Below are 14,092 nucleotides of genomic sequence, written 5' to 3' on the forward strand. Positions count from 1 at the left end.
ATCCAGAACTACCAGAAAGCTCTTAGTCTGTTTACCTCTGGTGGCAGCACTGGATAAACTGTTTGATATCTGTGTCCTGGGCATTGGTCATTGAGCAGGGAGTGTACTACCAGAATCCATTTAAGTTCATTCAAAAAATTGGGTTGTTGCTTTTTTTTAATGCTCACCTGAAATAAGCAAGACCCTTAAAACTAAGAAAAAGCATCTTTTCATTTTATCCAGGGTTCTTACTACCCCACTCGAAACATCTTTTAAAAATTCCCTTCCCCCAATTTTGGGGGGGCGGGGGGAAACAAAACCAAAAAACTGCAAACTAGAAACAAGATTAAAACACCTGGTTTATTGGGAAAAAATCATTATGAAAACTGCAACTGTTTATTTTCACAACTTACAAAATAATAATTTGATATATAAAATGAATTGGTTTTCATTAGGTAAGTACAAATAGTAAAAAAAAATAATAATCCATGCATATATCATGTTTGCCATTCAGAGAAATCCCATATCCCTGAATTCTCCTGTTGCATGTTTTACATCAGATATTTTAAATCTGTTTGTCAAGGAAAACCAGGTTTTCAGCTCTATTTCACTTTTTGCTTACAGTTGCAATCTATCAGAAGCTGTGTCTATATGATTAGAGTCCAGTCAAACCTAAGATGAAAAATTCCTAATCATATCCATCAGTCATGTTGAATTAGACCAGTCCATCTTGCAATCCAGCCTACTCTGGGCTAGAACATATAGACACCAAACAGTACTAATAAAGCATTTTACCGCACCCCAACCCTATAAACCCCCTTTAAAAGAGAAATTTTCATCTTAACATTTCACTACTTAAGTACACCTTACTACTGCAACAGGCTTTGGTCATGAAAGAATACTTTCCTAGATGCCATATCAAGTTACTGGGAAGCTGAGCCCCAAATCAGTTATTCACGATATTAATTAGAAATGCTCACAAATGATATGCATTTAGGAAACTATTGTGCATCTTTAAAGAGCTGAGGGCTTGAAAACAGTATTTATTTTTTGCATTTCTTTTAGGATATTTGCTCACTGACAATTTTTTACCAATATCGCCCTTCTCTCCTGAGCCCTTAATAGACCTAGTCCATTCCATCTGGGAAAAACAGAAATCTGATCAGATTACTTAAATCTTTGAAGCCTTCTCATTTTTACCTTATAAATTATGTGGTAAGTTTCATACTCATGTTCTTTTACAAATGCCATATAAATGATATGTATAGTTACAAGGAAATATTGGCGTATTATAGGTAATTCGTTAAAAGAAGTCAGTCTTATTTAACTCTACAAAACACATATAAAAGATGAATATGAAACTATCACACCACTTAAAAAATATTTTTCTCCCAAATCACTTTAGCATTTTGAGTAGAGTTTAATGATATGACACCGCCCCCCAAAATAGGTTCAAAGTCTTCCGGGGAAAACAGTTTCTTTCTCTGGAATCCATCTCGGCAGCAGCGATTTTCTCCTGCTCATTCCCCACCTTAGGCAGATGTGTAGAAGTACCTGGGCTTGGCGTTGCCCAGGAGGTCATCTTCATAGTTGGGGAGGCAACAGAAGAAGAAGGCACAGCCGATCATGATAATCGTGGCCGCCCACCCGAAGCCGTAGGCCCAGTTATAGATGTAAGTGACACCAATGTTGGCGTGCAGGTTGAAGGTCTGGGTGTACTTCACAGGGTAGATTACCAGGGAGATGATCTGGAACACAGCTAAAAGGAAGGGGGAAAATCCCAATGTAAGAATGCATGAAGGAATGAATGCGTGCAAATGATAGATTAACTTCCTCTTCCACAACATTTCTGCCTTAAAATAAGTGTTAAACCCACCTCAATAATGCTGATAAAAGGGGCTGAGGGGAATCTAGTTAATCATGATCCAAAAGAGATGACTGAATTTTGCATATCAGAGATGCCTGGCACTGAGCAGAATACTGACAGAAAATTAGAAAGTCACTCCATATTAGGTGTGTGGTATTTATACTAAAGCAAAAAGTGCAAAATTTGGGGTACAACAGCAAGCAGGATGGTAAAGAAGAGCCTACTTTTTCATTTTTGCATCTCCTATGCCAAACACATAAGTTAATATTTTCAGTGTTAGCAAAAATAATATATATGCCTACACATGTGCGTGCACACAGGTCTACGAGTCCAGGAGAATGAAAGGGATTCAGAACTTAAGACACATCTCTCCTCGCTTACTTCTGCCTTTGGTGACACATTTTCCGAGAACAGATCAGGAACTGTATTGTCAGGATCTTCTTTTGTGGACTGGATGTTACTATGCTGATGTCCACTGCGGAAAGGAATAAAGAATTGCTGACAGTCTTACCAGCCAGGGCCAGCAGGCCTCCGATCACTCTCAGGAAGACAAGCATTTGGGGTCCGCAGAGGGCAAAGAAGGAGAGGATGAAACAGATCACCAGGATGATAAATCCGCAGAGGAGCATGGCGGCAGCTGCCCTCCCCCACGCTACAAAAAAAAAAAAAAAAGAAAAGAAACAGCAATTAGTAAGACAGCCGTGCCAAATTTAAAAGTTCCTTATCAAAGCATCAATAGGTTTTTTTTGTTTGTTTGTTTCTACTAATTATACTTGGGTGGAATGACAGTTTCTCTTTTGACAATACTTAAGCATCTCCATATTTTAAGGGAAGAATGGACAATTCATAGGTCAGACATTAACATACTGGCATGCAGTAATGCCTTCTCCCCTGGGTTTTGGGACAAATGTTTGTGTCTCTGAAATGAGAGTTAAATTTCTTTCGTTAAACTATATCTCATTTGGTAAACTGGCCATATAAACAGGTATACTGAGAAGATTCACTCGAGTCCTAACACCACACGCCCACGATAAGTATTTTTGGTCTTGAACAATCCAAAATACAATCTCTTCCGGAACTATTTCAAATACCTTTAAAAGGATCTTTGTTCTGTGTTAAAGTTTGGTTCCAGGCAAACATAATCACTGGAAACATAGTACTTATGACTAAGCAGAGATATGAAATAAAACAATTTAATTGTAAAGTAGCTGTGATGTATATAACAAGTTTCCATGCAAACAACCTTTCTAAAATTTTGCCTAAATTTTAACTTCCGAACTATTCAGAATTTACTATGAGTGATATGGACCCCAAAACAAGCAGGATGAGGTGGAAACTGAGCTGCAGGTTTGAAGAGCTACGTGCGCAGCGCCAGCCCTGCGTCCTTCTGCTCTGACCTGTGGCAAGAGAAGCGCCGTGACACCCAAGCTAAGGATTCCAGCCAGTTGTGCTTACTGTTCAACCTACACTGATCTTTAAAATCTACCCACACAACCTTCCCTCTCGAGGCGGGAACTCACATTTATGAAGTAATCACGCTGCCAGGCCCGGGGCTACGAACCGGACATATCTTAGCTCACTGAATCCTCATAATAACTTTTTAAGGTTCACACTATGTTAGCATTTATTTCTATTTGAGAAGTGAGGTGACACTAAGGCGTTGAGAGTTCAAATAACCTGCCCACAGCCACAGAGCTGGCAAGCTGGTTGACTTCCAGCCTGTCTGAATCCAGAACATGACTCTTTTATTTTTTTTTTTAAGATATAATATATACCATAAAATTCATCGGTTTAAAGTGTACACAATTCAGGAGGTTTTACTATATTCACAGTGTTGTGCAACCGTCACTGCTTACAGTTCCAACATTTTCATCACTCCATAAGGAAACCCCACGTCCGCTAGCAGTCACCCCCTCCTTCCTTCAGCTTCCCACATCCACTAATCTACTTTGTCTCGAGAAATTTGCCTAATTCTGGACATTTCATATAAAGGGAACTTTATACTAGGTGGCTTTTGTGACTGTCATGCTTTCACTTAGCATAACGTGTTCCGGGTTCACCCCGTGGTAGCAGCATGTCTCTGTATTGCAGTCCTCTTTATAACCAGTAATTATTCTATTGGATGGCTAGCCCACGTTATGTTTATCCATTCATTCATCAATGGCGGAACAGGCACCATTAACCTATTTCTCTTTACTGCATTTGAAAAGGAGAGTCGTGTGCTCCTCTGCCCCGGTTCTACTCCTTCCTACTCTAACACAGCTCTGCTGACAAATGGAACCTCACTAAATTCTCGCTCATCAGACTGGTCAACGTCAAGCAAAGATAATCACTAGCAGAAAGGACAAGGGCTTTGGGGCCAAGTGGACCTCATTATCCTCTGCCTCTGCCACCTGTTAGCCATTGTCAGTCTGCACGTCTATCAACCAAGGCTAAGATGCCTTATTTTAAGATGATTGTGAGGATGAGAGTTCTTGTGCGAAAAGTCATGGAGCTCTTAATTCACCCTCACTGTTCAACAATTTCCTCATGGACTCCTACAGCTTTCTCCAGTACCTTAAGTTTTCATTTCATTCGACGTTCACAAGGTTTTATGCTGTCACGTGAAGACTGGTCCTCAGTTCTCCACTGCATGTTTATATCTTCAATTCTTAGAGACAGACCTGCGCTAAGGTCCCCTGTTCCCTTCTCCAGCCCCACGCTCCCTCCAAATCTTCCTCCGGAGTCATGAATGACTGGGGAATAGTAGGTAATTAAGGAGAAGACATAGGCTCAAAATTTTTTTTACATGCTCAAATACCACGTTTTCACACAAATTATCCCTCAGTGGCACTGGTCAGGATGTGCTTTCTTCAACTTGCACTGACTTGTGTGTGAGATGGTACACAAGTGGGTCTAGTTTTATATTTATAATTTTTATTACTTTCCTCCAAGTCTTGCTCTTCCTATGAGATCAATAAGAGATTTTAGGACCAAGGTAAAATAGAACATTTTATTTTAAAATAGATATGGATGGGGGGAGGGTATAGCTCAGTGGTAGAGTGTGTGCTTAACATGTACGAGGTCCTGGGTTCAATCCCCAATACCTCCATTAAAATTAATTAATTAATTAAAACCTAATTACCCCCCCACAAAAAAAAGATTTATAAAAAAAAATAAAATAGATATAGGTAAAGCCAAAATGTGAAATTAAGTCTCTTTTCTCACATTTGTCTCCTCCCTTCAAGTAAAGTAACTTTCCAGGGAAGAGAGACCATGCTTTGGAAAGAACATTAATTAATCAGACCATCTCAAAGTCTAGTCCATAGACCATTGACTCAATAATCATCAGTGTGCTTATAAAAATACAGATTCCTGTGCCTCCCTCCAGACATATGGACTCAGAGCTGGAAAGGTAATGCCCAAGAATCTGCATTTTACTAGTATTTCTTACATTTATAAAGTTAGAAAACAATTAAGATAGATGATAATCTCCTTATAAAAATAGATGCTGCACTGCCGAAAAGGGGCATGTAACTTTCAGTATGTGACCCGCTGTCACTTACATACAGATTTTTATGGCAAACGCCAATCATTAAATTCAAGTAAATATAATAATTCAATTCAAATAAGCAGACACTGATTTTTCTTTTTAAACTGAGTTCACAGGTTTGAAACTGCACAAAGAAAAGGCAACACAGCTGTATGAGCATGCAGAGGAATGCAAAGTTAATGAAGATAAATTGTACAGCAGAATGTGTTTTCAATAAAAACAGGAAAAACATCCAACAGGGAACATATTTAATAATCAAACGTTGACAATTGCAGATTAAGGTTTTAAAGGGACAGTTAAATAAACTGTGTATGATATTGCTATAAAGAGTCATATCAATCATTTTGCCTGTTTATTTAAAGAAGATCAATGCAAAATTAGATTACTGCCATTATCTCTTCCTCTGAGGTTACAGCTGAGGTGTAATTTTCACTTAGTTTCAGGTACTTGAAAGAAATTAAATAAAATAGTAAGCCAATTCATCTAACCTAAAACCAACAAGTGAATATAAACAGATCATTTTAAGAACTTTACCTATGCTATGTTAAATCGGCTCGATTAACGTCTTGCTTATTTATAACGCTGAGTCTAAAAGAAATCAAAATGGAAAATTAAGCAACGTTTTGTCTGGAGAAAGGCTGTTTTGGAAGTGAAGCATGTAAAACCTGCTCCTTGTAGCGTGGAAACACCCACGTTGAATCATTTAACAATCATTTAAGATAGAAATCCTGACATGGCTCTGAAGGTCCTGACTGATGGATAACAAGTAAGGCAACTTGACGTTTCATGTCAGCAACTCAGTTTCTGGTGGACAGTGTAATGTTTCAGGCATTCATATACATACATGTATTCCTTTTCATATTCTTTTCCGTTATAGGTTACTGCAAGATATTGAATATAGTTCCTTGTGCTATGCAGTACAAACTTGTTTATCTATTTTATATGTAGTAGTTAGTATCTGCAAATGTTGAACTCCCAATTTATCCCTTCCAACCCCCTTTCCCCTCAGTAACTGTAAGTTTGTTTACTATGTCTGTGAGTCTGTTTCTGTTTTGTACATAAGTTCATTTGTGTCTTTTTTTTTATCTTCCACATATGAGTGATATCATATGTTATTTTTCTTTCTCTTTCTAGCTTACTTCACTTAGAATGATGATCTCCAGGTCCATTCATGTTGCTGCCAATGGCATTACTCTTTTTTATGGCTGAATAGTATTCTATCATATAAACATACCAAAACTTCCTTATCCAGTCATCTGTTGATGGACATTTAGGTTGTTTCCATGGAAGAATATCAACTTTGAACACTTATCCTAGATCTACTTCTTTCATGATTCCACAGATGGTCCTCAGTTTCTTGAAGACAGACTGTCCACCTTCATCTATTCCAAAGACAAGTCTGCCCTTCATTAAAATTTTTACACTTAATGTTATTGCCTTTCCTAATCTGCATTTTACTGATATTTCTTACATGCAAACTAAAATTTGAGAATAACTAAGATAGATGATTAATCTTATAAAAACAGATGTAGCATTGCCAAAAAGGAGCATTGAACTTTCCGTATGTGATCCACTGTCAATTAGTCTCATTTCTATGGATCTTTTTATGGCTACTGCCAATCATTAAATTCAATTAAGTGCAATCATTAAATTCAAATAAGCAGAATTTGTGTGTGTGTGTGCGCGCGCGCGCGTGTGTGTGTGTGTATGTGCACGTGAGCATGGGCGCGCAGGAGAGTCAGGGAAGATTCTGTCAATTATCTTCCTTTGAATTGAAACAATAGAAGCATTCTGTAGTCCAGGTAAACAGTTTCCATGTAGGAATGTTTTTTGTTTATTTTGTTTCCTTAAGAGAAGAAATTTGATGTTTTTAATCTATAATTTTTTCTGTCCTAAGTTTATTTTCTAAGTATTGCTCGAATAAGTTCATGTTTCAAAGAAATCAGCAACATTATAAACCTACTTATAAAGAAGATTCATTCAAGATCCATTTAGATGAAGAATGGCTTATCAAATTTTGCTACCTCTTGCAAAGACTCAGCATTAAATCAACAACATGGAAATCATCACCTATTCATCTATTAACAATACCAAAAGCCCCACCTACTGAATCGGAGATTTTGTCAGATTTCTTTCTATTGTTTCTATAGGGTTTTTTATGTCATACACAAGCAGAACTGAAAACTGGATGAGCCCACAATCGAAAAAATAAAAAAGACACCGCCTACAAATAAACACAAGCAGGGGTGGATGACACATTCAAAGAGGTTGCTGCATATTCAATGAGGAAGAAATCTGCATTATTAAGGCCAGGGCTTCTGTAACTTAGAAGTGCATTGTTAAAATATAGATTCCAGTTCAGAAGGTGGGGCCTGACACTGAGTGTCCAATAACCTCCCAAGTAACGCTGGTGCTGCGGGTCTGCGACACTTTGAGTAGCAAAAACCTAGATGACCACTCATCACAAGCCTCCAAAAAAAAAATGAATGTAGAAAGAAGCGATTCTGCAGAAGTTTTGGAAGGTGGGAAAGGAATGGTTTGAAGAAGGAATGATGGCGGGGTCACAGGGGAGAGATTCCACAGTAGGTGTGAGATTCTTTGCATGCTCCACATTTTCCTCTGACACTGAGCCAGATGAGAACTCCTTCCCACTGGTTCTTATGGAACTATGATACTTGACCCCTTTATGGTCTTATGTGAATTCAGACAAGATACTCTCAAATGGGATCTACCCTCAAATGTTTGAAAGTCTGTCCTCTGGAAGAAGGGCTGGAAAGTAGAATTTACAGAGAAGCACATTTCAGCTCTGCTGGTGTGAGAGAGCTACACACAAATAGCACTGTGGAGAGAAGGGAGTTAAACTGCTGAACAAAGAGAAGGAGTTCAGATCAGTCGGGGGTGATGCTGATGGGGGCTCTGGAGAAAGCTTGAGTAGCTGCACCCTAATCCCCCCTAATTCTAGCAGCCCGGGAGTCTGCCTGTTACAGGGAGCAGACAAGTTCGGTCACTAAAAAGGAATTGAGGCTTTTGAGTGGTTGCTGCTAAGTGCAGCAAATGTGGAGTAAACGGGGCAAGATTACCAGTGCTCAGCCTTTCAGCTTTTATAAATCAATATACATTTTTTTTAGTTATAAAAAAATCAATTGAGTGGCCAACTTTTTGTTTTGCTATATAAGAATGTGAATACATGCCCACAAAGATGAATCTATCTTCTAATGCCTAATTTCATAAAATAGGCACATTTGAATACTTCACCCTGCCCCCCTAAAAAGCCACGAAAACAATCTCAAAATGAAATCCTAGAAGGCTGAATTTAGCCTAATGTGAACCTACTAACTTCGTATTTATTTTTCGCATTTGCTGTATATTTTTATGCACCACAGGGCTAGATCTAAAAATATTTCAGATAATAATCTGATTCGTTGACTTATCCAAGGCTGATTTCCTGTGAAAGACAGCCCATGCATACTGTGGTATCTTTGGTAAAAATGAGGCTCTGCACTTCTGGAGTTCAGATCCAAGGCAAAGGCTCTCTCTCCAGCGCTGCCACACTGGTTGCCCACTGTCATTCCTGGAGCATAAATTCATCTCAATTATCCCAGTAACTTATCCATAACCTTATCTTCATTAGTCTCCATCCTGATGAGTCAGAGCTTACTTTAGGACTTGAAATCTCTATCGCTGACGCTGAAAATATCCACCTGATATACTCTCTCTCAAAACTGGAAAAGAAGCTGACAGCAGTGCAAAAATCATATGTGTGAACATGGATTCAAATTTAATTCTGCATTTCACTTATGCATGACATTTGAATGATCACTTCAATGTTTAAATCTAGATTTTCTTTTCCTGTTTTGAGGAACAGAAGCCATGATTTTTTAAGAATTCAAACAGGTATTTGTATTTAGTTGTCACTATTTTATAAAAGAAAGTATTCAGTGTATAATGTGGTTCATTGATGAGGAAAAATGAGGTGATATGGTAATCTGAAATTCTTTTAAAAATTGTTAATGACAGTGACAAATATAACATTCTGCTTTTTACATAGTTCTAAGGAACTATTTATTGAATATATTGCTGATACTCACCAGGATTAACCCACTTACATCTTTACTACCAAAATGAACATATTATAAATATCAGCTAGTAAAAGACAGAGTGAAGCACATTGTAATGAAAAGGGATACTTTCTTAGTAGTTACAGTGGTAAATCACAAGATTTATTTTCTAGTACATAGCAAGAAGTTTTTGAACAGTGGAAGTCCACACTTAATTCTCTATATTGAGATATTTTAATTATTAATTAGAGCCATCAACCTCACTCCTTGTTGTGTTTGTACATACGTGGGAGGATGGGTAAACTGCGTGCTACATTTTAGATCAAGTGTGACCTCATGTGAATATGTATGGTTTTCAGCAAGGCTGACTGAAGCTATCTGAAAATCTCAAGTGTTAGAGACGCCTAGAAAAGGCCCTACGGCATGGGACTACACAAGTCCTACACCTGTGAGACAAAACCAGCCAACAGTCCAAGGCAGTGGGGGGAGCGGAAGTATAATAACTACCCCAACTCATCTTTTACTTAATAGCCAGAGATGGGCCTCTCCTGCTGAATTCATAACTATTTTCTTTTTCTCATGGTCACCTAATGACAGTGGATGCTAGATTCATGATTTGATTCCAGAGCTTGAGCAAAAGCCACGTCTAACAGATTCTTGGCACTTAATTATCTTTGCAAAGGTCGCAGGAATAATTAAATCGGAATGCAAAGGCCACCACCCATTTACGAAGATCTTTCAGGCTCCATCACAAAGGTAGTACTAGATTCCTCAAGACTCACTTCGAAAACTGACCTTTTACGAAGACCAATATCTCTATCAAATGGAAACATAAACTATACACTGAATCCACGGTTTCTTTACAATTTAAAAGAAGTGAGTGCTTTAGACTCCTGTCTAATTAAAGTATTAAACTGAGAAACAAAACCTACTCACTCCTCTACACAAAGTACTGGATTTGGCCTGAGGTTGGAAGAGCCCCACCCTAGGAAGGTGAGTTCATCCTGCAAGTTAAAGAAAAGAAAAACTGCATTGTGTGTGTTTCGAAAGAGGGCTGTGGTCACAGCCAGAGCCTTGCAGGCCCGATCACGTCCCAGCAATAGTGCCGGCCCGGTCCCGCCCACACCCCTCTCCCCACCGCGGCCCCGGCCTGCTTAATCCACGTGCGGAGGGTTGCCCAGCGATTTTGGATCTGCCTTAGTCCTTGCAGTGAGATATGATTATCAAAATCTGTTTAAAAACACACCTATTAGATCTAGGCCTATTAGATCCCCTATGAGATGCTGAACTCAAATGCATGTTAACTAGAAGATAACAGACATTATTTCAAAGAACTTAATTCCTTTCAAAACTCTAGCCGACATGGGGTAACACAGGCGTGCTGCTTGCTTCCTATGGAAGGAAAAACACAGGCCTTAAGGAAAGTAGGGATTCCATATAGTCTCTACATTTTATTACCTGCTAATGAGGGCCATGCCTCTTTTGGAAGGAAAATTCCTTGTGGGAACTTTCCAGTAATTTCACAGTAGGTAAAACAAAGCACCAAGCCCCTGATACAGCGCCCCAGTGATAAACAAGAGTTTGGTTGGGAGCCACTTTGCGGGTGGGGGCAAGTCAAAGATCCTAGATGAAAATGAAAAATAAATAACAAATAGCGTAGCCTTCCCTCTTTGTTTAAAACTATTAAACTGGATTGGTAAGGCCCCATTCAGCAGTATTTGGCTTTAAGCTTATGATTATGCTCATATTTAAACCCTTCTCTCCCGGACCGCACACACACCGCGAATCACAATAGACCCCAGCTGTCCTTCCCGCTTATCTGTGAGCAGGGGGTGGCACCAGACCAGAGCAGCTCCTCTCCAGTACTGTGTATTAACAAGTGAGGAGGACTGAGGCGGCCTTCATGCTGGAAAAGTAAAACACTCCAACTGTAATATAGCACATTTATCAACTCTGCTACATTTCGCTGGTGTAGATGTGTCTGCTTTTTAGGTTTCAAATCAATTCAAAATAAAGTTTTCTAAACAGCAATGCCAGGCTTAGGCCAAAAAGACACTCCCTAACGAGAACTAGCCTGAAGCATTAAACACCGCAGTATCTACTGAAATCATCACTGCTAAAACTCTGACTGAAAAGGCTTTTTTAATGGAAGAACTGCTTTCCCTTGGCTCGAGTTAAACGAAGAATACACCAACACTGGGGAAGGTACGCTTTTTAAATACTTGTATTTTAATCATAAGAACCAGAGGAGGCGGCGGCGGAATGGGAAGAAATTTCAGTAGGTCTCCAACAAAATATACTTCGTTGATTATATTTGCTCATCAAACCCCTTTCAATAAGCTCAGATCATCTTTTACGCCTGACAGACCCTACAAAACATAGTTTGAACTAAGGGCCATTTTCTTCCAGCGTCGAGCCTGGTTTTGGCCGCTCAAAGCTTAATTTTTTCATTTTACTTTTTTATTTTTAATTGTACTGCTTTTATTTTGTTCGGGTCGGATTATGAACCTAAACGCTAGAGATTTTTGTTGAATCACCTTTTATCCCCGACCCTGTTTAATCCCTTCACGTGGGGCGGCTTCAGTAGGCCGCGCACTCCCAGGGCGCCAGGGCGCCAGCGCACACTCAGACGCCGTCCTGAGGGCTTCCCGGAGGCGGCGGCACTCACCATATTCCATGAGACTCTGGCAGCCTTCCTCGTAGGACCCGCTGCCGCCACCCTCCTCATTACATTTCCACCACAGCGAGGATGTCTCGATGTGGTTGCTCGACTGCAGCCATCCGCGGCCGGCCAGCGCAATGATGTCGAATGGGATGGCGCAGAGCAGGAGCAGGGGCAGGATCCACCTGCAGCGCTCGCAGGCCAGGCCGCAGCGCAGCATCTTGACGGTGGCGGCGCGGAGGAGAGCAGCGCGCGGGGCTCGGACGCCGGCGGAGAGTGGCCCTGGAGTGCGGGGAGCACGACAAAAGGGAAGAGGCCGCGGGGAGGCGGCTCCGGGAGGACGCGGCTCGGGGCTGGCCGCGGGGGCGCGGCGCGGGCCCCACCTAGATTCCGGTGACTCAGGGCGCGCCGCCCCGACCTGCCCGGCGGGGCCGGGCGCGCGCGGGGGGTGGGAGGCGGGACTGGGATCGGGTTACACCGGGTGTGAGTGGGCTTAACCCTGCCCGGAGCGACCTGGAGCCGCGGGGACCCGCAGCCTCGTTTCCCTCCTACTTGGTCGTCTCGCACCCAGTGCTTTACTTCTCAGTAAACATTTTAACCTGCGCACCACCAGCTGAATATTTGACCCCTGAGGTCTGATCATGGGTCTGATTTTCAACAATACCCTATTTAAGTTTTGAGCCATTTGAGATGGGTGTTCATATTGTACCTGGGTCATTGCTGCACTCCGTTTGGGTGCGTGTCCCGGACGCAGGAGCCAGTTCCTGATCCTTCCGGGCACTTCCTGCTGGGCTCCACCTCTGTACCTTGTACCATGGCTGCTTCAAACTCTTAACTGTTTACATCCCCGCCTTCCCCGCTGGATTGCCAGCTCTTTGACCAAGAGGTTATGTTTTATTTCTCTGTGTATCCCTGGTGCCTAGCACCGTGTCTGAGTCCTAAGGGGAGCGCGATAAACATACTCTGCGTGAACACACTGAATTTGACAAATGCTTATTTCGGTCTTGAAAGCGCTTCATCCGGCTTCTCCAGATAAATTCACTTCCTGTCTGTGACAGTTCACTCCCTTTAACAAATCTCTACCTATTTAGAATCCACTTCATCTACTATTTTTCATTTACTATTTTGAGGTTTCTCCTGAAAGGAGAGAAAGAGAGAGACAGAAAAAGAGAGAAAGAGAGAGACAGAAAAAGAGAGAACGAGAGACAGAGAGAGGAAGGATGGAAGGAAGAAAGGAAGGAAGGAAGGAAGGAAGGAAGGAAGGAAGGAAGGAAGGAAGGAAGGAGTCATATATCAGCATGCAACAAGCTCCTAAAATCCCACCGCCAGCGTCCTGGCCCTGCTTGTGTCACCGTCGTGACTCCTCAGGTGTGGCAGGGAGGGTGGAGTGCCAGCGGGAAGTGGCACTGAGGAGAAACAATTTCTCAGTGTCCGCACCACTACAGCCTTGGGCGAATCATGAAGAACATCCAATGAGGGTATCATATCTTACCTTGTACCTCCAAAGATTTGTTCTGAATCACATCCTTTTTTATTGAAGTATTATTGATTTACAGTATTTATATTAGTTTCAGGAGTATAACATAGTGATTCAATATTCTTACAGATTAAACTCCATTTAAAGTTATTATGAAATACTGGCTATAGTCCCTGTGCTGTGCAATATATCCTTGTAGCTTATTTATTTTATACATCAAAGTTTGTGCCTCTTAATTCCCTACCCTATCTTGCCCTCCTTCCCTCTTCCCACTGATAACCACTAGTTCTCTAGATCTGAGAGTCACTTTTTGTTATATTCATTCATTTTTTTTTAGATTCCACATAAATAAGTTATTATATACAGTATTTGTCTTTCTTGGACTTATTTTACTAAGCGTAATACTCCCCAAGTTCATCCATGTTGTTACAAATGGCAAAATTTCATTCTGCTTTAATATTCCAATATATATGTGTGTGTGTATATATGTGTGTATATATATGTATATGTATATATA

At 40.7% G+C, this 14,092-nt stretch overlaps 1 protein-coding gene across 1 annotated transcript; it reads right to left on the reverse strand.

The window, feature by feature from the left end:
* Positions 1 to 320: 320 nt before the first annotated feature.
* PERP (p53 apoptosis effector related to PMP22) lies at positions 321 to 12,491 on the reverse strand. The gene is made up of 3 exons (XM_006197780.3): positions 12,105 to 12,491; positions 2,358 to 2,498; positions 321 to 1,738 (listed from the first exon to the last, which is right to left on the reverse strand). The coding sequence occupies exons 1-3, from the start codon at positions 12,316 to 12,318 to the stop codon at positions 1,512 to 1,514; spliced, it is 582 nt and encodes a 193-aa protein (XP_006197842.3). The 5' UTR covers positions 12,319 to 12,491; the 3' UTR covers positions 321 to 1,511.
* Positions 12,492 to 14,092: the final 1,601 nt, after the last annotated feature.

The sequence above is a fragment of the Vicugna pacos genome, chromosome 8, assembly GCF_048564905.1.
Source record: "Vicugna pacos chromosome 8, VicPac4, whole genome shotgun sequence".
NCBI classification, from domain to species: Eukaryota; Metazoa; Chordata; class Mammalia; order Artiodactyla; family Camelidae; genus Vicugna; species Vicugna pacos.

What these genes read in the sequence shown, in the direction of transcription:
- PERP (XM_006197780.3), bottom strand. Translation starts at nt 12,318, where the DNA reads ATGCTGCGCTGCGGCCTGGCCTGCGAGCGCTGCAGGTGGATCCTGCCC. An exon ending in CCAGAGTCTCATGGAATATG is followed by an intron (nt 2,499 to 12,104) that starts GTGAGTGCCGCC and finishes TTTTTTTTGTAG; the next exon opens with CGTGGGGGAGGGCAGCTGCC. An exon ending in AGGCCTGCTGGCCCTGGCTG is followed by an intron (nt 1,739 to 2,357) that starts GTAAGACTGTCA and finishes CCTTCCTTTTAG; the next exon opens with CTGTGTTCCAGATCATCTCC.